This window comes from Petaurus breviceps, unplaced genomic scaffold, assembly GCF_028583685.1.
Source record: "Petaurus breviceps papuanus isolate PSGF00001 unplaced genomic scaffold, PetGlider_PUasm1.0 84, whole genome shotgun sequence".
Classification (NCBI taxonomy): Eukaryota; Metazoa; Chordata; class Mammalia; order Diprotodontia; family Petauridae; genus Petaurus; species Petaurus breviceps.
In genome coordinates this window covers 9,422,951-9,450,146 of record NW_027186645.1, presented here as the reverse complement: position 1 = coordinate 9,450,146, position 27,196 = coordinate 9,422,951, and the positions used below count along the sequence as shown (strand labels likewise).

At 34.8% G+C, this 27,196-nt stretch overlaps 1 protein-coding gene across 1 annotated transcript in view; it reads left to right on the top strand.

Annotated features, from left to right (window-relative positions):
* The window catches only part of SAMTOR (S-adenosylmethionine sensor upstream of mTORC1), a 60,190-nt gene extending 42,110 nt beyond the window's left edge, over positions 1-18,080 (top strand). Inside the window, exons 4-5 of the mRNA XM_069107047.1 lie at positions 14,018-14,132; positions 15,855-18,080. Of these exons, the coding sequence (XP_068963148.1) occupies positions 14,018-14,132; positions 15,855-16,484 (745 nt within the window). The 3' untranslated portion in view covers positions 16,485-18,080. The remainder of the gene's footprint in view (positions 1-14,017; positions 14,133-15,854) is intronic.
* Positions 18,081-27,196: the final 9,116 nt, after the last annotated feature.

Below are 27,196 nucleotides of genomic sequence, written 5' to 3'. Positions count from 1 at the left end.
TTTTCCCTCCAAAGAAATAATAGATTATTAATTTTAAGTCCAGCATTTTATAGCCTTTGGTAGGTTGTAAAATTTATACTTTGGCTTTTTTTATCATGTATAATAGTCTCTCAGAATTTTTTTGTAGCAAAGTGGTATAGTAACAAAAGGACATTAAGTGCTGAAATAAGTGATTTCTCAGGACACTTCAAGCCCTAAATCTAGATGGCTTTTTGTTTTAAACAGGAAGGGAAGGGCACAAGTTTGGGAAGTTGGAAGGGTTTTGAAACTTTTATGGGTCTTTTGACTTTTTTTGGCAATATTTTTCATCTTTGAAAAAGTGCCAATTACTTGAGGCTTTCTGATACCTGGAAAGTTTGTAACTTAGTCTGAGACAGAATGTATAATCATGGGAAGCATAAGTCACTTATTCTCTATGCTTCATTTCTCCCATTTTAAGAATGACTCTGGCAGATGGAATTAGTTTTTAGTGTTTTGTTAGAGAGGAGACTCCTGGAATGTAAAAGTACTTTAAAAATGAAAGCAAATATTAAAAATTAAGTTTTCTCTTAGTAGGTTAGAAAACTCCTTAGGAGCAAGGTTTACATTATCTCTGTTTTGATGGTCTGCCAAATAGTTTTTGAGACTCAAATTTAAGGATTTCTTAAATCTCTGAAGACTTTGGTTCTTTGGAGAAAGGGTGGAGGAATTTCACAAAATGGCAAAAAAAAAAAGTAGACTAAAAATGTGTTTAAGTTTAAAATCTCACAAAATATGGAAAAATTTGCCAATATACCTACAGTATAATTATTTTGCAATAAGAGACACTTTAATTTGTCTTAAATTTAGTTTCCAAAAAAAATGCTTTAAAAAAAAACCACTAGAAAATAATGCATTTGCCATAAATTCAGACTATGTGAGAGCAACGTATCTTCTGTGTGGATTGTTTTGAACATACTTTAATATTTAATATTTCATTAATCTGTCATTTAATTGTTATGGTTGCTCCCTCCACAAATCTAAATAGAAGCCCCTTTAAAAGTTCACTAGACCATTTATGAAAAACTGAAAGATGAGGAGTAGCTAGGTGGTGCAGTGAATAGAGCACTGGCCCTGGAGTCAGGAGGACCTGAGTTCAAATGTGACTTTAGACATTTAACTCTTACTAGCTGTGTGGCCTTGGGCAAGTCATTTAACCCCAATTGCCCCCTGCCTTCCCCCTTCAAAAAAGACCAAAAATAAAGAAAATTGAAAGATCAGTCAATAAATAGGGTAAATATTATCTGAATTTATTCAGACATGCTAAAAATCCTATTTAGAGGTTGTAACTGTTATTCATATTGTACCTTCAGACTTCAGAGGTTCAAAATTGCTTCATGTTGACCATTATAAACCATTTGGGGAGGAAACTTTTTTGAAGAAAAATAATATATTGCATTTCTTTTTCAGACTTGGTGTAGGGTAAAACAAAATCTTCCACACAGCTGACAGAGTAATTGCTATTACTGTTGATAATTAAACTCCAGTGATTCCCAGTTACTTTTAGGATCAAACAAAAACTTCTTTTTGGCATTTAAAATCCTAAGAACCTGGTTCTTTCCAGCCTATCATATATGACCCCCCCTCAATACTTTATAAGCCAGCCAAACTAGACTTTTTTCTCTTCCTCACATATGCCATTCCTTCATTTCTCTGTACAAGCTCTCCCTCATGCCTGGAGTACATTTTCTCCTTACCAAATAGAATTCCTAGATTCCTTCAAAGTATGCCTCAGCTGTCACTTTCTGTATGAGGCCTCCTGATTTCCCCAGCCTCCCTGCTGTTCATACCTCTCCTGCCTTCCCCAAATTACCTTCTATTTATTTTATAAAATCTCTGTACATGTTGTCCTAAAAGACTGTTTATACTCTTTTAGGGTAGAAACTGTTTAGAAAGTAGAATATATGAAAAATGTTAGACTATTTACACAATCCTTTCAGAAAAATAAGCAGGATATATTCACATAAAACAATAAGCAGGCAATGATTACCTCTTAAATGTTTATCCAGGGTCAGGGAAAGTTGAGGGCATTTTGGGGGGAAAAGGGAAATTAAGCCTGATTACATATATAAGTATTTTATAATTCCTTCATAATTGTTTTAGAAAGAGGAGATTTCACTTATCAATATTTCATTTTTAGAAAACCTAAGTTATATCACCAGAACTTTTTGGAACAAAGTTTGGGGATACTTAAGAGGGAAGTCAGATAATTGAAAGACCCTGCACAGTGAAGGGATTATATTTTCTGAATTCTTGCTTCAAGGTACTGCTTATTCCTGCTTCATCTTGCAATTCAAGATCTTCTATACAATTTGACCCAGTAAAACTAATGGGAAAACTGACAAGTGCAAAATGAATATTTCAGAGAGGTGTTTAAATGTAGCCAACAGTATCACAGGAAGAATTTTTATCCAGGTTTTAGGTTTTTATTCAGTACTATTTTTGTGTATTAAGAATGTAGAAATTGGCAATATTTGCAGTATGCTTTATCAGAGAAAGATGTAAATTAATAGGGATATAGGATTGCACATTGCAAATAGAAAACACTATGATATTTTAGTTATCCTTTACAAAGTTATTTACTCAGTTTCCCTCGCATCTGAAATCATACTTTTTTTAGTTAATAGATAGTTTTTTGTGAGGGATAACTAAATCTATTGACTAAAGTAAAATTTTAAAGTATTTGTATGCCACTGTTCATGAAGTTAATCATATTCAGTATGTTATGATCTAGAATTCCAGTACTGACAGATTGACAGATATGCATTATAGAATGGAATTCAGCCTTTTAATTTAAAGAAAAAAATGCCTTTTTTAGTAAGCATTTATTTATTTTTAAAATTTAAATTTATTTGTTTACTTTTAGTTTGCAACATTGAGTTCCACAATCCCTTGAGTTTCAAATTTTCTCCCTTTCCCTCTCCCTCCCCCATTCCCCATGCATGCAGTCAAATATCAGATCTACAAATACCTTTACATTAAACGTTAGTCAAGTTGTAAAGAAGGATTATAACCAGTGGAGTGAACAGTGAAAAAGAAGAAACAAAACAAAATTTAAAAAAGAGAGCATGTAAGCATTTATTAAGAGCTTACTGTATGCCAAACACTGTGCTAAGTGCTGGAGATAACAAAGACAAAAGTGAGCCTCCTGGACTCAAGGAGTTCACAGTCTGATGGGGCAGATAACCATCAAACACATATGTAAAAACAATATACAGGATAAAAAAGGAAATAATTAATGGAGGGAGAACAAAGAGGGATGGAGAAAGGCTTCCTGTAGAAGGTAGAATTTTAGTTAGGACTTGAAATATATAATTGCCTTAGTGTCTCAAATGAGAAAGTGACATCCAAATAAGTGGAGTTTTGGGAGGAAGGAATCTTCTCTTTAGCAAAATTGTACTTGTGCCTTCTAGTACATTGTTTTGAATAGTCTTGGTGGTTTTAATAGCAGCAAGTATTTGACCCTTGAAGGTGTATTTAATATTTGGAAATAACATAATTTGATTCCAGTCTGATAAGTTGGTGAGTAATGGGGCTGAATTCAATATGCAGAATAAGATATAGCATTTTTGGATATGCTTCGTGTAGGGGATTTGTTTTGCTTGACCATGCATATTTGCTACAAGGATTTGTTACCTGCTTTGCTTTTTTAAAATTTTAAATGGATGGGGGGAAGGGCAGAATAGGTTGGCTGTTTCCTTTTGAATATCCTGTTCTCTTTTTTCTAATATTTCATTTACTATATAATTTTTTTTGTTTTTGTACCACTATCACAACTCCTCCCACCAAAAAAAAAAAATTTGCTACCAGTAATAACACTGTCAAGCAAAAGAATTGGCCCTTATCGATAATATATCACCTGTGAGGAGGTAGGAAACATTTTTCATCATTGATCCTCTAGTTACAGTGGTTCCTTGCATTTATCAGTTCTTAAGTCTTTGAAAAGATGTTGTTCTTAATGATGGTGTAATCTCATATGAATTTTCTGAGGTAAGAGAGCTGGAGCTGTTGTAAACATGAAACTCACTCATCTGATCTAACCAAAGACAGATTAAACATAAACATAGTTCATAGTAAACATTGAACTCAAACAGGTAGGGACAAGGAAATGAGAGAGAAGGATTTATAGAGGAAGGATGAATTGGAATGAATAGTCACAAACAAAGCAAACTTTATATTTATATATTTATATTTGGAGACTGGATCATAAGGGAGGATTAAACAGGAAAAAAGTATAAGCACTAGGAATCGGTCTGGGCAAGCGTGGAAGAAAGGCAGTGGAGTGGAAACAGATCACATCAATTGCAGATCACTAGTATAATCTCATTTTCTTAACCTTCTGTAAATTGGGGACAACAAGACAAAAGAAGAAAAAGTTTTAGGGCAAATAATGGAAAGAAACAATTAACAATTAAAACTGATTAGGATGAACTCACCCATAAAACAGAGAGCATAGCAGAATGGATTAAACAACAGAATCCAACAATATTTTGTGTATAAGAAACACAGTTATAATCTTTACACAGTTTAAAAATGAGGGGCTAGAGCAGAATTTATTATACTTCAAGTAAACTAAAAAAATCCAGGAGTAATGTTTATGATTTTCAATGAGACAACAGCAAAAAGACATGGTTAAAAAATTAGGAAACTATCATTCTTAAAAGCACTATAGACGGATAAATTAGAGCAAAGGCTTATTTCTGCTTTTCTGAAATTACAATTGAATTCAAACAATCAATAAAGACCTTTCAGGAAAGGTTTCAAACTTAAATGAAGACTAAATAATATTAAAAAGCAATTCATAGAAACAGTTTCATTAGATGCCATTAAAATACATATACAGCTCTATAGATGTTTAAAATTTGGAGTCCTTTGAAATCAGTTAATCAGTTCACAAGAATTTTTTATATTTAGAACTGCAAAAAAAATTTTCCCCAAAAGCTTTATAAATGAATTTATTAGAAAATATAGTACATCTATCTAATGTGTAAAATAAATCTGAACGTATTATTTCTGCGTACATTAAAGCTGTCATTTATCTCAGTTTGGGTTTCCTAGGCCAATTTTTAAGGTTTTTGCTGCAGTTAAGAAATTTTATTAGTTTTTCCATGCCACTATATATTGTTGACCTTATTTGCAACTACTTTCATTTAGCCAAGAAATTCTAGGAATGTGTAAGTTAAATGAAACCGACATTTTAGGTTTGTTAGTTAGAAACTAAAAGCTACTTTTTCAAAGTGAACAATTCATTTCTATCATGAGATACCTTGAATATATAAATGACTAAAAGAATTTCCTAGGAAATTTTCTTATATAGTTAAAACAGAAATTGTAGATGATCAGATCTTTTGCCTTACTAAGTTATTTTGTCATATCCCATCTACTATGTAAAAGATTTTGTTTTCCTTATGATAGCTGACATTTGAATGAACATTTTTGTGTTTACAAAGCATTTTCTATACATTATCTTATCTGATCCTCACAACAACCCAGTGAGTTAGGTACTGTCAGTATTATTGTTTCCATTTTGCAGAGGAGGAAAATGGTAAAGTGATTTCTCTATAATCACACAGGTAGTAAATAATAAAGTCCCACATTTGCCTTACTCTACATTCAGCCCTATTCTTTGTGTCATTTTGCCTCTTCAAAATTTGTATTACTTATGTAAAGTTCCTGTAGAGTCAGTTGGGTCATTTACTTTTTCCCTTATCTTTGTCTCTTCCTTTTGAATTACTTCATAGTCTCTACAGTATTTTTGATTTGTTGCCAAGTAACTGCATTTGCTTCTACTTTGTGTGTAATAATCATTATTAAAATGGACATTTGTGTACTAAAGCATATAAAGAATTTTACTTATGTGATCTTATTTGAATCTCTGAACAACTCTATTGAAGAGTAAATATTGCATGAAGAAACATAGTTCTTTACAGAGAAATCCAAATAATTTCCACTGTATGAGTTTTTAGGCAACTTGAAAGTAAGAGGATATGGTCCAAGTATATAATTAAGATTTCATAACCATTTAGGATAGAAAGACCACTGGGCTGAGTTGTTTTAGTCCTTTGCCAAAGTCCTTTAACCTCTCTGAGACTATGTGACTGTAATGAAGGGCCAGAGGGATGATATCAGTTACATTGCATATAATTGGTCCTTAATATTTATTGCATTAGAGGTAGAATATTAGTTCCATTATATTATGCCCTGATCAGGGTGCATCAGAGTATATGAAATTCAATTCTGGGTACCATGTTTTAGGAATGTCAGACAAAACTATAACATACTCAAAAGGGCAGTCAGAATGGTGAAAGGGTTCTAAAACATGCCATGTAAGAATAGGTGGAAGGAACTGGCAGGGGCAGGGCTGGGAATATTTATCCTAGACAAGGGAAGATTTGTAATGTTAAGTCCTCAACAACTTAAAGGATTGTTGTGTGGAAGAGTGATTAGAGTTATTCTGCTTGTACCTAGATGGGGCCTTACCAAGAGCAGTAGTGCCCATTTTATGTTCCTAATAATGAAAACAAGTAACTTCCTCCTCAGTAGAGGTCTTCAGAAGTAGACTGGATAACCATTTGGTTAAATACTGTAGAAAGGATTCTTAGATTGATCTTGACTCAAGAAGTAGCTTCCATCTCTTGGATTCTGTGAACCTCATTTTCTTTATATGTAAAATGTAGATTATATATCTACCCCATCTGCCTCAAGACCTGTGAAGATAAATAAGATAATAACTGTTAAAGAATATTATCAATCATGTAAACCATATTGTGATTCCATTCTCATTCTTAGAATTCAACTGACTACTATAAAAGTTTTAAAACATGAAAATAATGCTTAAATCTAAAATTCTTAATTTTATGTGGACCACAGTATTTCAGATCTTAATAGAATTAAGGAAGATCTTTGCATCCAAGGTTTGAAAGAAGACAGCAATATTTACAAACTTGTGCTTTGTAACTTTTATATGGTTTGAAAAGAAATCCCAAGACATTAAATATGCCTCATTCACATATAAGTGAATATAAGGTCTATGGAATGAAGGAAAGAAACAATCATTTATTAAATGCCTACTATGTGCCAGATACTTTACTAATAAGTGCTTTATAGATAGCTCATTTGATCTTCACAACTCTGGATTGTTGGTGGAGGAAACTGAGGAAACCAGGTTATAATTTATCCTTGGTCACACAGCTAATAAGTGCCTGAGGCAGAATTTGAACTTAAATTTTCCTGACTCTATGACTAGAGTTTTATCCACTGTACCAGCTAGCTGTGTCTTAATGAGCACTGGAGTTGAAAGACTTGTGTTTGGATTATAGTTCTAGCACATTTAAGTTATGTGGCTGGTGCAAGTCAGTCTATTTGAGCCTCAGTTTTCTTATTTTTAAGATGAGATAGTTAACTCAGAAGTTAATTTAGTATATTCATGTCTGAATCTGATGATTCTCTGTTGCTTTCCATTATTGCATATTATCAAGATTTTAAGATTTATTTATCCAAAATAACTCAGTTGCTGAATCATGAGTGCTTTTTTGGACATGCCGTTATTTTTTTTTATCATTGGGAGTCTTTCTCAGCCAACTGGTGGCAGAATTTTACTATGAACTCTTCACACTACTTTAGTGAATATATCCATTTATATTTTTTTAAGTTATTGGTTACCAAGAAGTTTTGACACTGTCTTAATAGATGAGAATATTTTTAGATTATTAAATCAGATCTGTGCTGCTCCATATCAAAATAGTTTTTTTTTTTACCTTGAATATGAGGGGTTACTTCTCTTTGTCTTGGATGTAAACACTTTAACCTAAAAATATAATTCATTTTCTTAACCATTCTCCCTGATAGTGAACAGAAAAATCATGAAAGTCATGGAACTATGTTTTCAAGACTTTTGCTTTGGAAATTTCCAGCTTTGGAAATGAATCAACTTCTTTAAATGTTCTGGAAACACAAGAGATAGTGCTTTCTAGCTGGTAATTTCTGTCTGTACCAGTGATATACATATTTAAACATCATGGAGACAAATATATAGCAGCTCTTTACTTGTCCATAATTTATCATTGAGTCATCAGTTTTCATGCCTGTTTTATCTTAGAAATAATTTAGAGGTCAACCTAATAAAAATTAACCTTTCCTTTTAATAATAGCCATGTATTAGTTTTTTGTCATCAGTCACTCCTACTTTATGGCTTTTGTGCTCACCATTGTCATGAAATTGCTTTTTCAGGGGTCATTGATCACCTAATTGCCAAATTCAATAGCTTTTTCTTAGTCTATAGCCTTTTGCTCTCTAGGGCACTTAGCTGTTGACAGCCTTTTCTTCCTTGATATTTTCTAGTTATGTTGGTTTCTGTAACATAGTCCTCCTAGTTTTCTCACCTCTTTAACCTTTCTTTTCTTCTTTTAGTGGTTTCTATTTCTTTTCCCACCTCTTTGGCATAAAGCTTTCCCAAAAGTCTGTCTCCATGCTGATTCTCTTCCATTATTTCTCCCACACTGATCTTTTGTATTCTTAACAATTTCAGCTTAGTATCTGTCCTAAGGTTTCCTCCAGTTAAGTACTTTACTTATTTTTTTAAATAAAATTTATTAAATTTAAAACAGTTTCCAAGTTAAGATAATTTTGTAGGAAGTTGACAATACTATTCATAGGCATAGTTATCTTGTAGCTTTATAAAATACTCATGTGATTCCCCAGAACTATTTTTAAGTAGTTAAGTGCTTAGCATTTTTCAACTACTATCCTTGTGAGGATGCCCCCCCCCCCAGATCTCTGTATCCATTCTAGCTTCTCCAAGATAAAAATTCCCCAATTCCATCTACCTACCTGTATCTCCACCTAGTAGTCTGTCTGGTACCAAAAGCTCAGAAAATCAGAACTGAAACAGGTTTCTCCTGAAATTGGTTTCTTTTCATGAAATATATATATATATATATATATACACACACACACATACACATACATATATATATATATATTGATATCTATTTAGTAATACGGTCATGATCACCTCTGCATGATCTTTGACTTTCTCCCTCTCCTTACTATTATTTACTAAAACCTTTTGCACTTACCTTTATAAGCGGTGTACCCACCTTAATATTGATGAGGATAATAATAAGCCACATTGATAGCTTATTCACTCTAAACATGTGAAATAGATATTCTGGCATAATGAGAATGCTAGAGTATGTGATATTCACATTTAAAAATTGTTCTCTTTTTAAAATATAACACCAACACTGTATCAAGAATAATTCATATAAAACAGTATCATTTTTCAGAGAGATTGTTAAAACCCATTGTGATTTTGTCTAGCCTTAAACCCATTATCATCTCCTAAGTGGATCTAAGTGTGACCTGCAGATTAAAAGGGGGAGGAACCAAAACATCTTATTAATCATTTACTGTACATGGCTAGGTATCAAGCTACAAGCTTTATGGCACTGCTGAAAAATTAATCAAATAGCTCTTTCATCTTGTGGAATCTTTCTCCAATGATTACTTACGATTCCATTGTAAAATTTTTACACCAGGAAAATACTGAGACTGAAGGTTTTTAAACCTGAATCTAGAAGTCACACTGAATCAGTGGATGAAGGCAATACCTTTAAATACTTAGGTATCCTTTAGGCAAGACATAAAGAGAAGGCTGTATCTTAATACCTTAGAACACCTAACTGGCTAATTAAACAACAACCAACAAAACAATGTTTTCCCCACTGTCAAATGATTCAACAGGTGTGGTTTATCAGTGGCAGTTACATTAAAAGAAGATGTATTACCATCTGCTTCACCACTGATTGCCAGATACCAATGTGCCTTTATGATTTGTAGCAGAAACCCTCCTATATATATGCTTTCTCACCAGGTTTAGAATATGAGCTACCTGAGAGTAGGGACTCATTTATTTTACTATATTCATCTCCTGCATGTAACACAGAGCTTGGCATATAGCAAGGACTTAATACTTTTTCCTTTCATTCCTCCTGAAGCAAAAGCTGAATGTGAAGAACATGCTTAAAATAATTAACAGCTGCATGAACTCTTTTTTTTTAAATAAGGCTTTAAAAAACTTATTTATGACTTACTTTCAACATTCTTTTCTTTTTAAATTTTGGGTTCCAGATTCTTTCCCTCCCCCACCCAATGAGAAGACAGACAATATATCGATTATATATGTGAAATTATGCAGAACATTTCCGTGTTAGCCATATTTGCAAAACAAAGCCAAAGAGAAGTGAAAAATTTATGTTTCAATTTGTGATCAAAGTTCATCAGTTCTCTCTCGAGGTGGGATAGTTTTTTTATCATGAGTCCTTTGGAATTGTCTTGGATCATTGTATTGAATAGAGTTGTCAAAGTCTTTCACAGTTGATCATTATTACAACTTTGCTCTTATTTGAACAATGATCTTGCAGTTCTTCTCACTTTACTTTATATCAGTTCGATAGGACTTGCCATGTTTCTCTAAAACCAGCCCCCTCCACATTTCAGTGACATAGTAATACTCCATCATAATCATATGCCACAACTTATTCAGCCATTCTTCAATCTATGAGCATCTCCTTGATGTCCAATTGTTTGCCACTACAAAAAACTGCGATAAATATTTTTCCACATATAGGCCCTTTTCCTTTTTCTTAGATCTCATTAGGGTACAGATCTATTGCTGGAAAAGGTATGCACAGTTTTACACCCTTTGAGGATATTTCCCAATGGTTGAACCAGTTCACTACTCCACCAGCAATGCATTCATATACCTATTTTCCCTCATCTCCATCAGCATATGTCATTTCTGATAGGTGTGAGGTACTTCAGAGTTGTTTTATTTTGCATTTCTCCAATCAGTAGTGATTTAGAGCATATTTCTTCAAATAGCTTTGATTCCTTTTTTTGAAAACTGTTCATATCATTTGACCATTTATCAATTGAGGAATGGCTATTATTTTTTAAATGTGTCTCCATTCCCTATATATTTGAGAAATGAGGTCTTTATCAGAGAAACTACAAAATTTTTTCTTATTACTTGGCTGTGTGTGGTACCTTTTAGCAAAATGTAGTTTCCCTGATTATTTCTTTTAATTTGGTCTATTTGCTTTTTGTCTTAGACCATGACTGCTACCTTTTATATTTCAGCTGAAGATTAATAGATTCTGCTGCAGAAACAGCATCTAAAGCAGCTGTTTCTTTTAAAATGTATCTCTTGTATACAACATACCATTGGATTCTGGTTTCTAATCCGTTCTCCTCTCAGATTCCATTTTATGGGTTAGCTCATCCCATTCACATTCATTGTTGTTTACTGTGTATTTTCTGTTTCTCTCTTCATCCTGTCCCTCCTCAGAAACCTCTTTTGCTTCTGATCACTAATGTGATCAGAATATGCCCTCCCTTTTATCATTTTTCTTTCTCTCTTCCCCTTATCCCCATTTTTCTTATCTCATTTCCCTACTGGGTAAGATAGATTTCTATGCCCAACTGAGTATGTGTATAAATAGTCTTCCCTCCGAACTAATTTCAGTGAGAAAAAGGTTCAGGCATTGCCTGCTACTCCACCGTTTATGTCCCTTCACTATTAAAGCTTCCTTATGTGCCTCTTTTATGTTAAAAACATTTCCCCATTCTGCCTCTCCCTTCTCTCTTCTCCCAGTGCATTCCTCTTTGTCAGCGCTACATTTTTTTTTATCATCCCAACAGAACTGACTTACAATGGTGTCCTTTTTCTATGTAGACTCCTTCTAACAACTCTAATAGTGATAAAGTTCTTAGGAGTTATGTGTGGCATCTTCTCATATAGGAATGTAAACACTTTAACTTCATTGAATCCCTTATGATTACTCTTTTCATGTTTACCTTTTTATGATTTTCTTGAGTCTTCTGTTTGAATGCCATATTTTCCATTCGGTTATGATATTTTCATCAGGAATGCTTAGGAGTTCTCCATTTCATTAAATATCATTTTTTCCCCTGAAAGATTGTACTTGGTTTTTCTGGACAGATTATTCTTGGTTGTAATCCTAGTTCATAAGCCCTCTGCTCCTTTAACATCGAAGCTACTAAATCTTTTGTGAACCTGAGTTGCTGCATGATATTTGAATTGTTTCTCTGTGGCTGCTTGTAATAGTTTCTCCTTGATCTGGAAGCTATAATATTCCTGGGAGTTTTCATTTTGGGATAGTGAATTCTTTCAATTTCTGTATTACCCTCTGTATCTAAGATAATTGGACAGTTTTCCTTTGTAATTAATTGAAATAGGATGTCTAGGCTCTTTTTTTGATCATGGCTTTTACATAGTCCAATAATTCTTAAATTATCTCTTATTGATCTCTTTTCTAGGTCATTTGTTTTTCCAGTGAGATATTTCACATTTTCTTCAATTTTTTCATTCTTTTGACTTTGTTTTATTGTTTCTTAAAGTCTCATGGAATCATTAGCTTCCACTTGCCAAATTCTAATTTTTAAGGAATCATTTTCTTCATTTACATTTTGTACCTGTTTTTTCATTTGACCAACTCTTCTTTTTAAGGAGTTATTTTCTCCAGTGAATTTTTGTGACTCTTTTACCATTAGACCATTTCTATTTTTTAAGATTTTGGGGGGCAGCTAGGTGGCACAGTGAATAGAGCACCGGCCCTGGAGTCAAGAGGACCTGAGTTCAAATGTGACCTCAGACACTTGACATTTAACTAGCTGTGTGATGTTGGGCAAGTCACTTAATCCCAATTGCCTTATCTTCCCCCCTCCAGAAAACAGTTTTTTTGTACCTCTTTTATCAACAATATGTTGACAGAAAGAAGGAAGCATTACACAGATTGTTGAGTCATGAGAATTTATACTTGGCCTGCATAGTAGCCATGAATCTTCTTTCATGATTAGAAATGGCAGCCTAAGTTTGGTATAACTTGCTTTGAGGGGGAACTCAACCATTCAGCTTTTAGCTAATGTATATGTGGTTATGACTATAACACTATACTGGTATCTTCAAGTTCACTGTCAGGTGTTTGTTATATAACATAAAACACATATGGCCATTAACAACAGAAGCATTTGATCGAGATAACCGGAAAAGCGCATCATAAGCCTTCCACTACCAGATTTCACGGTTGATTTTTTTTACATATTTAAGTATTTGGCATGTTCGTTACAAACTTGAAATGGAGTCATTCTTTTCAAAAATGTTTCTGTGACACTCCTTCTAGCTAACATTTCGGTTACAGGTAGTATTTGAACCCAGGTCTTACCGTACTTTCTTCACCCTACTGTCCTGACTTTTTTTTCACATAACCAACACTGTTATTAAGGAAATTACATATCATATTATCAGCCCCATAGAATAGAAGATATGCTCTAGCAACAGCATGCCTCCAAAGTTAAACTTAGGCTCTCCCAGACAAAGTTTAAACAAAATCATTAAGTGTACCATATTTTCCCCCAATTTTTATCTCATTTTATGTGCACTTAAGTTTTTTGCAAAAACAAAAAAAATCACAAAAGGAATAATTGTGTGCATCTGTACCAGTGTTTTTATTTTTGTTGTCTTTAAGCATTCATCTTTCTGATTTGGGATAACATCTCTGTATTTTCATTAAAGTAGATTTCCATTTGTGAATTTAGCTAAGTTTGGTTACCTTTTAAAATGGTAACGTGTGTGATCTTTTTGGTCTTTTTAAGAGTTTTTCCTGTTCCTTAGGTATCTTGTGACTTCCTACATATATCATAGACTAGAAAATGAGATAGTAGAGAAAAATTCTAAAAGAAATTGAGAAAGAAATGGATAACTCTGGTCTTTTTGTATCACCAAAACAACTTACAGTAAAAGATGCATGCACTGCATACATTTTGTCAAATATAAATGGTCAAAGAATGGACTGGCCACCTTCTCATATCATTTGGGCCACATTTATTTACATGTTTTCCTTTTTTATTTGCAGATAATTGTCAAAATGTTATGTGTAAGCAACAATTCATAATTTTTATCATCTCTGTTTTCAGGTTGCTACAACCCTCAGGAAAGATCAGATTACTTGATGTTGGCAGTTGCTTTAATCCATTTTTAAAATTTGAAGAATTTCTGACTGTTGGCATAGACATTGTACCTGCTGTGGAGGTATCAGTTATTTTGTATGTTTTTGCACTTACATATTTCATAAATATATTTTAAAATGTACTACTTCCTAAACATGTAAGTACACTTCCTGTGCAACAAAAGCAAGTAGCATATTGGCTATATATCTAACTGGCAATATTTTTAAAACTAAATTTATAGTATTGAATATTAGCTTTTGCTAACCTCCTTGGGTTTCTGTCTTCTTAGCAGGGAAGCCATTGGACTAGATGGTGTCAGAGGTCCTTTCCAACACAAGATCTGTGATCCTATGACCCAAGGTCTAAATTACCTCCATCCTCAGTCTCCCCCCCCCCAAAAAAAAATCCTTTTATTTTATCTGTAGTTCTAGTGGTGACCCCTGTAATCCTAGACCTTTTTGTTTTTCTAGAGAATTCCATCTTGATTTTTTTTTTTGAAGGGCAACTTCAAGCGACTTGCCCAAGGTCACACGGCTAGTAAGTGTGTCAAGTGTCTGAGGCCAGATTTGAATTCAGGTCCTCTTGACTCCAGGGCCGGTGCTCTATTCACTGTGCCACGTAGCTGCCCCATGTCTTGACTTTTTTGCTCATTTCTTTCTCAGGTGGAAAGACATATCATTCTAGGCAATATAAATAAGTGGTTGGCTTTTTTACATAATTAATGAAGTAATAAAAGGCTGAAGCAGTTTGTTCTTTAAATGGGTGTGTGTTTATTTAGCTCTCCAGAAATCAATCTATTATTTAATAACTATCAGAAAGTTAGCAGGTTTTGTGCCTATATTTACTGCTCTACAACTTTTAACATTGATTCCAGTTTTTCCTATTTGTTCCCCCAAACCAAATATTATCCTTTTCCCACATAAACCTTTTAGATTTTTAAAGACAACTATCACATGCCTCCCATTCTATCTCCATGTTGTTTTTCTCCTTCTTCCAAGTGATCCTCACATGATGTAATTTCAAGTCCCTTTACCATCATAGATGCCCTTCTGGATATACCCCAAGGTGTAACACCTAGTTATAAATATAGCATTTTAGTTGTTATCTGACTAAAGTAGACAACAATGGGACTCTCACCTCCCAAAGTCTTGACACTATTCCCACAAATGAAATCTTACTGTTTTGGTAGCCCTGTTCACTACTGACTCTCTGAACACAATCAGCTGAAACCTCTTAAGTAATTCTACCCTAATCACATCTTCCCCCACTACTTCTATTTGGGTGTTTGATTTTTTTAAATCCAAGTTCAATACTTTGTCCCTATTAAGTTGTTAGATTTGATTCAATATTCCAGGCTGTTAAGTTCTTTTTTGAATTTTAAAAGGTATGATTTGTTTTCTAGAGAAATTTTAAATAAATTGTTTCTAAGCCTTTAAAGAAATTATTAAATGACCCCAAATAATTTATTCTACTTTATGACCTGATAATACAAGCTTAAGTAAAAGTAAACCTAGCTGTTTCTGGCAATTTTCTTACCTTTTCATATTCTTACCCAAGAGTGTATAGCAGAGTGTGGTTGAGATATGTAAAGAAAATTAAAAGTCACACAGATTCACATAATATTTAGGGAATGTTCAGAGATTTGGTATAATACCTTTTCTGAATGTATGACAATTTGGGGTAAGGAGTGGGTAAAAGTATGCTTTAATATGGAGTATGAAAACTGTATTTCCATGATTGTTCTAATTTCTGAGAAAACAGTCATTTTCAAAGTCTTAATTTGTTCTACTTTTCTTCTTCCCAGAGTGTCTATAAATGCGATTTCCTGAACCTGCAGCTTCAGCAGCCGCTCCAACTTGCACAAGATACAATAGATGCCTTTTTGAAACAGCTAAAAAACCCAATTGATTCTCTTCCTGGAGAGCTTTTTCATGTAGTTGTTTTTTCTCTCCTTCTTTCTTATTTCCCATCACCTTATCAGCGGTGGATATGTTGCAAAAAAGCCCATGAACTTTTAGTATTAAATGGCCTGTTACTCATCATCACTCCTGACTCCTCCCATCAGAACCGACATGCTATGATGATGAAAAGCTGGAAGATTGCTATAGAGTCTCTAGGCTTTAAACGTTTCAAGTATTCAAAATTTTCTCATATGCATCTAATGGCATTTAGGAAAATCTCTCTAAAAACTACCATTGACTTGGTTAGCAGGAACTATCCAGGAATGTTATATATTCCACAAGATTTCAACAGTGTAGAAGATGAGGAATACTCTAATCCTTCCTCTTATGTCCGATCTGATATAGAAGATGAACAGCTGGCTTATAGTTTCACAGAGCTTCCTGATGCTCCATATGACTCAGATTCTGGAGAAAGTCAAGCAAGCTCCATTCCTTTCTATGAGCTAGAAGATCCCATATTACTTTTAAGTTAATATAAATGCAAAAAAGCCCTTTTCAGTCAAGACTCCTTTCTTGCCTAAACTAATTTGAGATATTAACATGGGCTCAGTACTTAAAAACACGGTTTGCATAGAAAAATTGCAAAGGTTTACAGAGTTTGCTATTTTTTTCTACTTCTAAATTTTAAAATTTATTCTTATACAAAAAGCTTAAAATTTCATGCAAAATGACTCCTGGTGTAGCAGAAACTACTGTTACAGTCTTTAGGATTTGTAGCACTAAAATATAGAAAGGTACATTTTTCTCTTCAGTGCTGTTGTGTGAAATGAAGCATCATTTTGCTGTTTTCCTTTTTTGTTTTTTAATTTTAAATACTGTTGGAATTTAAGACGAAGTGGGGAAATTTGAGGTATTTGCATAGAAAGCTGTAGTTTGCACTTTGACTCACAAGTTAAATTTGATGTGAAGTAAAAGATTGGGTTGTTTGGGGGGGGGGTTTTGGACGCACTTATCAATTTTTTTTTCTTTTTTGGTAGCAAAAATATCGTCTGTAGCAGAAAGCTGTTTTCCGTTCAATTTTGGCTGATGAACCAATATTGCCTGTGCTTTATGGATATTAGTAATAATAATTATTGTGGTTTCTTTTCTTCTGCTGTTATAAAAAGCTCAACCAGAATTTGGTAGGGATGAGGAATGTGTGGCATAGTATCACATTCAAGCAAGAATATCATACATTGTATCCTTTTGTAGATTTTGACAAAATTATTTTTTACTCCAAAGTGAAACCTTTGGGGGAGAAAGCTTTGTAAATGAATTCCATTAACCTAATTACCCAATTAGTATTTTCATCTCATATTGATTTGTACATAAATATTCTAGTAATTACTTGTGGGTGGCTCGTAGTTCACTATATACAGAATTTTAAAATTAGGCAGTGATATGCTGCTCCCCACTGACCCAAAGCAACTATGTTAACATTTGAACTTGTTAAAAGAACTGTGATTTCTCAATCACCTTTCTTACAGTCTTCATCTTTTTATTTAAGTGATGAAATTCAGTTCTGGAATCTTAGAGAAAAAATGGAAAGTACTCCACCTGACAATATCACAAAATTGTTTTTTGATAGTCTGGTATTTTTATTCATCTGTATTCTAGCAGAGGAGCTTCTTATCTTGGAGTTAGATGGCAGTGGACTTATATATTTTCTTCATTTTAAAAATACCTTTTTTTTTTCCAGAAAATAGATGAAGAAGGGAAAAATTGTCTAGGTGATGACAAGCTAGTTTTAACAACTGGAATATTTAGTCCATCTTACCTTATTTTCATCAGCCAGAAACTGTCTCATAACCTACCATTTTTAAGAGTGCCACTATGTGGATTTTTTTTCAAGTGGTTATTGCATTTTAAAAATGCCTCATACTGAGGTTTTGCACTGAAATATCAAAATTTCAGATTTCATGGTTGCTTTAAAAGAAAAAGACTGCATTTTCTATAAGTTGACCCTAAGATTCATAAACTGCACTTCTATACTCTGATATGAACTGTTTTGTGCTTATTGTGACTTGCTGTAGTTAAGATTGAATGTCAAATTTTATTTAGAAATACAAAGTTTATCCTTTAAGAGGTAAGCAGTTGATTGTTTACACCTATTATTTCAAATTAGATTTTACGCTAAATTACTGAAAATTAGATTTTAATTAACCTAAAATGTCATTTCTCTAAAATGTATACTGTAGGTTGAAATTTGTAGAATATCATTTGAAATAATTCACTTTTTTAGGTAACATAATATTACTCAAATTAAGACTGACTTTTCTTTATAAGTAAAGCTCTGTGTGGTCATCTCTTCTAACCAAAAGGAGTGCTGAATTTAGGATAATTGCAAAACTACGTTGTGGTCAGAGTGCCTACACTGCCATATTCATTTTCTTTGATTTCGCTCAACTCAGTTACAAGAGCAAAGAAAACAAAGTAACACGTTTTAAAGTGCTTTGAAAGTACATAAAATATCATGGGGGAGAGGGATGCTCATGTCAGCATGGCCTTAGAGTCAGCAGTTATGTTACAGCTAAAATGTTGGTGCTATACATTCTTTAAATTGTTTACACATGTTGCTGATTTTGCTTATGCTCCAAAGTGTGCATGGTGTATTTTAATTAGTACTTTAAAGTTGTCTACAAACCTATTACCATCTAGTGTAAATGTGTTTGAATTCATGAATATCACTTGGTACTCTGAATTTACTGTTTATTCAGAGATGGCACAGAATTCAAACCAATACATGCTCCACAAAAGCCATGTAAGTGTTTTAAGTGTTGAAATTAATCCATTCCTATGGCTTGGTGGTCAGGATATATGTTATGCTATATAGGAGCCTTTGAAAAAAGTTAATAGTTTTATTATATAGGTACTTTGCAGAATGATTTCATTTGGGTGTGAAAAATTCAAGGGGGGGGGAGTCATGCCTTCTAGGCATGGTTAACTAGTGCAGGATTGTCTGAATAATTGGGTTTTAAAAGCAAGTGATGATCTTTTGGTTGAATTCTTCAGGATCATGACTAGATCAGGTGTGGTTATACCATGGTTGCCAAGGAGTGGGAGGGTAGCACACCAGATAATGTATGTTTGAGTTGATGTTGTCCTTTTTTCACTTTTTTTGTGAACAAAGCACATTTATTAAAAAAAAAAAAATTTAATCTTCCCATCTCCCTGTCTGTTACTTATAAACTGAAAGCTTTGCAAACTTTTATTTAGATGTTTCAGTAAATAATGTCATGGTCAGCTGGTGATTATGGTACAATTTGGTACTTACCTGCCACTTATACAAGGTATAACTAATAGAAAATTCAAAATTTTTATCTGTAAAAGGTGTTAGTATCTCATTCAACCCTTTCATTTTACATATGAAGAATCAGTGGACCACAGAATTTTAAGTGCTTTCCCCCCCCCTTTTTTATGTAATTATTGCAAGAATCTATGATTTTACTGGTTTACATATTCTTTTGAGTAGACAGACTTTAAGTTTAGTAGGAAAATTAATTATAGAGATGTGCATCTCTACAAGATGCATCTTTATAGATAGCCTTGCATGAAAAATTCATTGCTTATTCGCCAACCTATTCAGAAGTTAAATCCAAATTTAGGCTAGCCCTTGGACAGAAAACACATAGTAGTCTGCTAGGCAGATAATCAGATACCCCTTCCTGCTTACTGGGACCTGCCAGAGCTTAGGAAACACTTACAGAACCTTTAAGTGCAAAACCATGATCTCCACTCCATGATGAGGCATTAGACTAAGTATCTAATTGGTAGATTCCACTACTACAAGATTAGTTGAAGGAATTGATAATTAGCTCTAGTGGGAACGTGATCATTGACTTCAACCACTGAAATTTACTATGTGGAAGAAGGATTACATTTAATCTAAGAAGAACCAGATCTAGTACAGACAGATATTAGCTGAAAAGAAGGAAGAACTTCCTAATGTAAAGGATCTCTAAAAATGAATCTGCCTAGAGATCAAAATAGAGACCAGTTAACTGCCTTTTAGAAAGGACAAACCTGATTCTGATGTGCAGTTACTTAACTTTAACTTGCTTATACCAAAGTTTGGACTAGAATTGGGTTTCTTAACCTTTTTTTGTGTGTCATGTACCTCAAGGGCAAGCTGGTAGAACCAATAGACTTCTTTACAAAAAATGTTATTAAATAAGTCGGGGAAATGCTAAAATTTCTGTTAGAAGTTAGGAAAAATAAAGAGATAAATTTTCCCATTCCAGTTCATGAGCCCTCTGAAATCTGAACACAAACCTTTTAGGGGTTCTATAGATCTCAGTAAGACCCCCTAAATTAGAGCCAAGACCTCATCATGCCTTCAACTCACTGTTCTCTTCAGTATATTCTGCACTTGTTTTTAATTTGTGGGATACTCTTAATCTGAAGCCTCTGATGCTTACTTTCTGTAACCTTGGGCAAGCCATTTAACCTCCCAAGGGATCTTCTATAAAATGAGGTTTAACTAGGATGATGTCTTTTGTCCCTTTTAACTTTAGAGCCATGATCCCCTATAGGTTGCTCTCTTAAAGTAATTTATATATTCCTGAAAATTTATAGTTGCTTTAAACATACATATACAATTTGTAATGTAAATGTGAAAAATAATTAACCCACTCCCTTGATAATTTACAACAGTATAAGAGTAAGTCTTCCTAAAAAGAGGGACCAAAAAGCTTCTTTGGGAATTGATTATGTGTGATATATAAATCATAGACAACATTAGTTAAGTGACAGTTCAAAGTTCTCACTTTTCTTTGCAGTGAAATTCAAGTATTAGGTTTAACCCCATTTGAATAACTTCACTATGTAGATGTGCATTTCTGCAATGCATTTTCCTATTAGCCTTAAACATAGATAGGTACCATGATAGGTTCTTTTGTTCCCTCTCTTATTTTTTAGTTTACATCATTCATTTCCACAAGATTTTGAGTTACAAATTTTCTCCCCATTTTTCCCCTACCCACCACCCCAAAACAGTGATCCCACTGAATATACCCTCTCCCAATCTGCTCTCCCGTATCTTCCCCCATTCCCCCTCCGACTTTCCAGTAGGGCACGGTGGATCTCTATGCCCCAGTGCCTATATATCTTATTTCCCAGTTACATGTAAAATAATAATAACAATATATGTATTTTTTAAACATTTGATTTTAAAACTTTGAATTCCAGATTCCTCCCTCATCACCCACCCTTACTGGGAAGATAATTCAATATAAGTTGTACATGTGTAGCTACGCAAAACATTTCCATAGTGGATATATTGTGAAAGACTGACTATAATACCTCCATCCTATCCCACCTCCCACTTGTTCTATTCTCTACTTTGATCCTGTCCCTTTTCAAAAGTGGGTGCTTCCAACTTCCCTCCTCGCCAGCCTGCCCTCCCTTCCATCATCCCCCCTCTCATCCTCTTCCCCTCTATTCTCCTGTAGTGTGAGATACCCTATTTAGTGTGTATGTCATTCCCTCCCTAAGCCAAATTAAATGAGAATTCATTCCCTTTTGCCTTCCTGTTCTTCCTCTCCATTGTAAGTTTTCCCTTGCCTCTTCTATATGATAGTTTACCCGATTCTGTCTCTCCCCATCTCTTCTCATATTCCTCTCTCACCTCTTAATTTCACCTTTTAAGTATCATCCCTTCCTATTCAATTGGTCCTGTGCCCTCTGTCTATGTATACCTGTACACATATATACACATTTCTATTCCCTTCAACTATTCTCATACTGAGAAAAGTTTCATAAGTTAAAATTATCATTTTCCCATTTAAGAATGTAAATAATTCAACTTTGATAAGTTCCTTATGATTTCTTTTCCCTGTTTACCTTCTCATGCTTCTCTTGCTTCTTGTATCTGAATGTCAGATTTTCTATTCAACTCTGATTTTTTCATCAAGAATGCTTGAAAGCCCTCTATTCCATTGAATGACCGTATTTTCCCCTAAAACATGATACTCAGTTTTGCTGGGTAGGTGATTCTTGGTTTTATCCCAGCTCCTTTGACCTCCAGAATATCATATTCCAAGCCCTATGATCCCTCATGTAGAAGCTGCCAGATCCTGTTATCCTGATTGTGTTTCCACAATATTCAAATTGTTTCTCTCTGGCTGCTTGCAATATTTTCTCCTTGATCTGGGAGTTCTGGAACCTGGCTATGATATTCCTAGGAGTTTTCTTTTTGGGATCTTTTTCAGGAGGTGATCAGTGGATTCTTTCAACCTCTATTTTGCCCTCTGGTTCTGAAACATCAGGGCAGTTTTCCTTGAGAATTTCTTGAAGGATGATTTCTAGGTTCTTTTTTTTTATCATGGTTTTCAAGTAGTCCAATAATTTTTAAATTATCTCTCCTGGGTCTATTTTCCAGGTCAGTGGTTTTTCCAATGAGATATTTCACATTGCCTGAGGCTAAAACCTCCAGCTTACCCAGGGCTGGGCTCAGCTTCCTAAGCACTGCACTGGCTCCTTCCTGCCGGCTTGCCGGACTGTTTTAAGCGGGAAGTTAGCTTCTCTGTCATTTTGTGTGTTCTGTAGCTCCAATGTTTTGTTTAAAGTCATTTTTTACATGAATTGGAGGAGCTGCATAGAAGTCCTGTTTCTACCCTGCCATCTTGACTCCGCCCCCTTGATGATAGGTTCTTGTCCAAATAAACTTCAAATCAGGTTTTTAAAATTCACAAGTTTAGAATGTAAATCAAAATGAATTTTGTTATACATTCCTTCCTCAGTTAACAAGCAGTAACTTACAAATGCTTGAAAAAAAAGCTAATATGTATAATATTTTTCCATTGCTTAAATACTGATCCTTACTATAAACATTGCTCGACTTCCTTTTCTTTTCAGTCTATCTTAGTCTATCTTAAATTCCCTTTCATCATTACTGATTTATCTGCATTAGAAAATCAGTCTGTATATTGTACTTCCATTTTACATTCATAGTAACTTATTGTTAATGATGTTAGCAACATTTTTATAGTGACTTAGTTTTTAAAGTTTTATATACCTTATTATTTCATACTCACTTATTGCTCAGTTGAGGAATGTAGTACAAGCAGTGTAGATAGGTAAACTGAGACTGATAACCTTGCTATTCATCTGTCTGTCTGTCTACCTATATCTACACACACATTTTTTTCCCAAGAGTTTTATAGATCTAATAAAAGGTTTAAATTGGTAAAGAACAAAATTACATTCCTGTCTACAATACTAGATTCCATAGGAAAAATACAGAAACAATGGAAAACTCACAGACAAAATCAAATAAAGAAACCAGCAATGAAATCCAGTCTCCAGTGTCTTCACATATACACAAAGTTTGAATAACAAAATAGGCTAAAAGATTATAACAAAAGCAGGAAAATGTGACCTTATAACCCTTACTGTGTCTTGATGGGAATGGAGCTGAACTCACATCAGGTATAACAAACTAGGAGTTCCTTTGTATTAGATTAAGAAGGCAAACTCTGGTGAGGAAATTCTAAAACCAGAATGGGGAAGGGTGGTAGAATGCTTTTGGGTCAGGATAAATGGAAGCAAAGACAAGTGATGTTATTCTGACTTTTATATTGACTATTATATTGACCACATGAAAATTAAGAAAATAGATGGGAGAATAGAAAACAAGCCTGTCCTGGAGACACAACTTATCAATGCTGGGGAACTTCGTTTTAATTTAAAACAAGGAGAATTAAACCTCAGAGTACACTCCCCACTACCAGGACAAGATAGATGAGGTGAGGAAACCTTTCCATTCTGCCATGGAGAAATGATAAGAATTTGATGAAGGCCTTAACTTATCCTGACAATTTTTGGAGCTTTATGCCAAATGCAGAATAGCTAATTCCTTTTTTGGATTTTCACTTAAAGGCATATTAGTAGAAAGAAGAAAGCCACGGCATAATAACTGACAATTATTTATCACCTTAAAGTTTGCAAAGCCCTTAATACAGTGCCTAGCACATGATGCTTATTAAATACTGTTTTGATTTCCTATACATTATCTCAGTTTCTATATAGGAGTTCTGGTATAAATGGGACAATGGTGATGATTGATGGAAAGGAGACACAACTATTTGATTCCTGTTACTATTTTTTCTATCAGATCAACTGACCTGGCCTATAATGGATGAAAATGGCTAATAAGGAATTGAAACCCAAGAAAAGTTAGATTCTATTCCAGTGCCGTAGCTGCTCTTCCAAGTTTCTAGGCCCAGGTTACTGAAAGAACTGTCAGGTGTTCACTGATGATCTTTGAGACATAAGGGAGTGGAAAACCTGCCAGAGAACTAAAGGACAAATGTCTGAGTTTCACTTAGAGCATAAAAATCACAAAATAGGCCTACGATTGCCAAATTATTTTATGTTGTAGTATATTTTTATTTATTTTGTTAAACATTTTCCAATTACATTTTAATCTTGTTCAGGCCCACTCAGGAGTTTTGCAGCCAGGTTTAACACATCTGGTTTTGTTCACCCCCTCATTTCATTTTGTTTATTTTTTAAAATACATTTTTTAAGTCAACAAAAATCTGCCTTCTCTCCCTCCTACCTCCCCTCACCCCTTTGAGAAAGAAAACAACAACAACAAAATCCCTATTGGATAGAACATGTAGAGTCAAACAGCATCCTACATTGGCGATATTTCCCAACAACTCCCTCAAAAGGAAACCTTAATTTTCACTCTGAATTCATAAAGGAGTTAGATAACCTGGAGTCATCATGAGTCCTCCAGACTTATGGTCAGTTATTATGTTGATCACAATTTCTAAGTCTTTCAAAGTTCTTTGTCTTTACAATAGTAGTGTTATCATGCAAATTGTTCTTCTGGTTTCATTCACTTTGCTTTGCATTATTTCATACTGATCTTCTTGGGTTGCTCTAAAACCATCCCCTTCATCATTTTTTAGAGCATAATAGCATTCCAAATACATTCATACATCATAACTTATTCAGACACGACCCAGTTGAAGGATATCCCCTTAGAGTCCAATTCCTTGCTACTGAAAAAAGAGCTGCAATATTTCCTCACCCAGATGGGTCCTTTTCCTCTTTTTTTTTTTTTTTTTGTGGGATGACTGATAGATTTAATTCTTCTCAGCAATGTAAGGATGAAGACAACTCCAAAACATTCACGATGCAAAATGCTGTCCACATCTAGAGAAAGAACTTTGGAGTCTGAATGCAGATGGAAGCATACTATTTGCTTTTTTTTTCTTTCTTTTGTTTTGTCTCTTCTTTCTCATGGTTCCTCCCATTAGTTCTAATTCCTCTTGACATCATGATGACTCCTGTCCAAGAATCTAGATTTGTACTACTATGTCCTGATTTATTTTCTTAAAATCCTTCTCATGCTTCTCTTGCTTCTTGTATCTGAATGTCAAATTTTCTATTCAACTCTGGTTTTTTCATCAAGAATGCTTGAAAGCCCTCTATTCCACTGAATGACCATATTTTCCCCTGAAACATAATACTCAGTTTTGCTGGGTAGGTGACTCTTGGTTTTAATCCCAGCTCCTTTGCCCTCCAAAATATCATATTCCAAGCCCTATGATCCCTCAGTGTAGAAGCTGCCAGATCCTGGGTTATCCTGATTGTGTTTCCACATTATTCAAATTATTTCTTCCTGGCTGCTTGTGATATTCTCTCCTTAATCTGGGAATTCTGGAACCTGGCTATAATATTCCTAGTTTCCTTTTTGGGATCTTTTTCATGAGGTGATCAGTGGATTCTTTCAACCTCTATTTTGCCCTCTGGTTCTAAAACATCGGGGCAGTTTTCTTTGAGAACTTCCTGGAGGATGATTTCTAGGTTCTTACTTTGGTCATGGCTTTCAGGCAGTTCAATAATTTTTAAATTATCTCTCCTGGATCTATTTTCCAGGTCAGTGGTTTTTCCCATAAGATATTTCACATTGCCTTCTATTCTTTCATTTGTTTGGATCTGTTTAACAGCATCTTGATTTCTCATAATGTCAGCTTCCATTAGCTCCAATCTAATTCTGAAGCAATGATTCTCCTCATTGAGTTTTTGAGATTCTTTTTCCATCTGGCAAATTCAGCTTTTTAAGGCATTCTTCTCATTGCCTTTTTGGGCCTCCTTTGCCACTTGAGTCAGTCTGTTTTTTAAGGTATTATTTTCCTCAGTCAGGCTATTGACTCTCATTTCATAATTTTCTTGCATTGTTCTCATTTCTCTTCCCAATTTTTCCTCCACTTCTCTTATTTGGTTTTCAAAATCTTTCTTAAGGTCCTCTGTGGCCTGTAACCAACTTGTATTTTCCTTTGAAGCTTTTGGTGCAGGAGTTCTGACTTCACTGTTTTCCTCCTGTTCCATGCTTTGCTCCTTTTTGTCCCCAAAATAGGAGTGTAATGTTGGAATCTTCTGTCTGCTTTGTTTCCTTTGCCTGCTCATTTTGCCACTCAGTTACTTGACTTTTGGGCTTTTTGCCACAGTAGGACTCTGCCACCAGACAGGGCAGCTTTCATCCCAAACGCTGGGGTTTTCTCAGCTGCCAGAGGTATTAGATGGATGCCCTCTCTGAGGTCTCCACAAGCTCTGGCAAGCTGGACACACACCCCAGAACCTCCACCCTAGACTGCAATCCAGATCCAAGCAGGTTAAAGCAAGAGTGATTACCCCTCAGACTGGTGCTTGGTCCCCCTACACACTGCAGGCCAAGAGCTGAAGCTGCCACGTGGAGCTGGCTGGCTGTGCCGGTGTCTCAGTGGCTTTTCGCCCTGGGGGTAAAAGCCATGCACTCCCACTTACTGGTCCCAAAGTCCAGACTGTACCGACCCCTCACTTTATCCTTTGTGTCTATGTGTTGATAAATCTGGAAACAGCCACAGCTGCTGCTGATCTGGAGTCCCTCTGGCCAGTGGCTGGTCAGGCCTGCCCTGGGGCTAAAGCCTCGCTATGGGGCTGGGCTGGGCTCCCTGAGCGCTGTGCTGGATTCCTGCCGGCCTGCCAAGCTGTCCTCAGCAGGAGGCTAGCTTCTCTGTGTCATTTTGTGGGTTCTGCAGCTCCAAAATTTGTTTAGAGTCTCTTTTTTACATGGATTGGGGAGGGTGGAAGCTGGAGCTGCGGGAATGTCGTGCTTCTACTCCGCCATCTTGGCCGATTGCCAAATTCTAAAGTGTATTGTTAAACAGATGGTTGGAGAACATCTCGAAAAGGAAGAAGTGATTACAAAGTA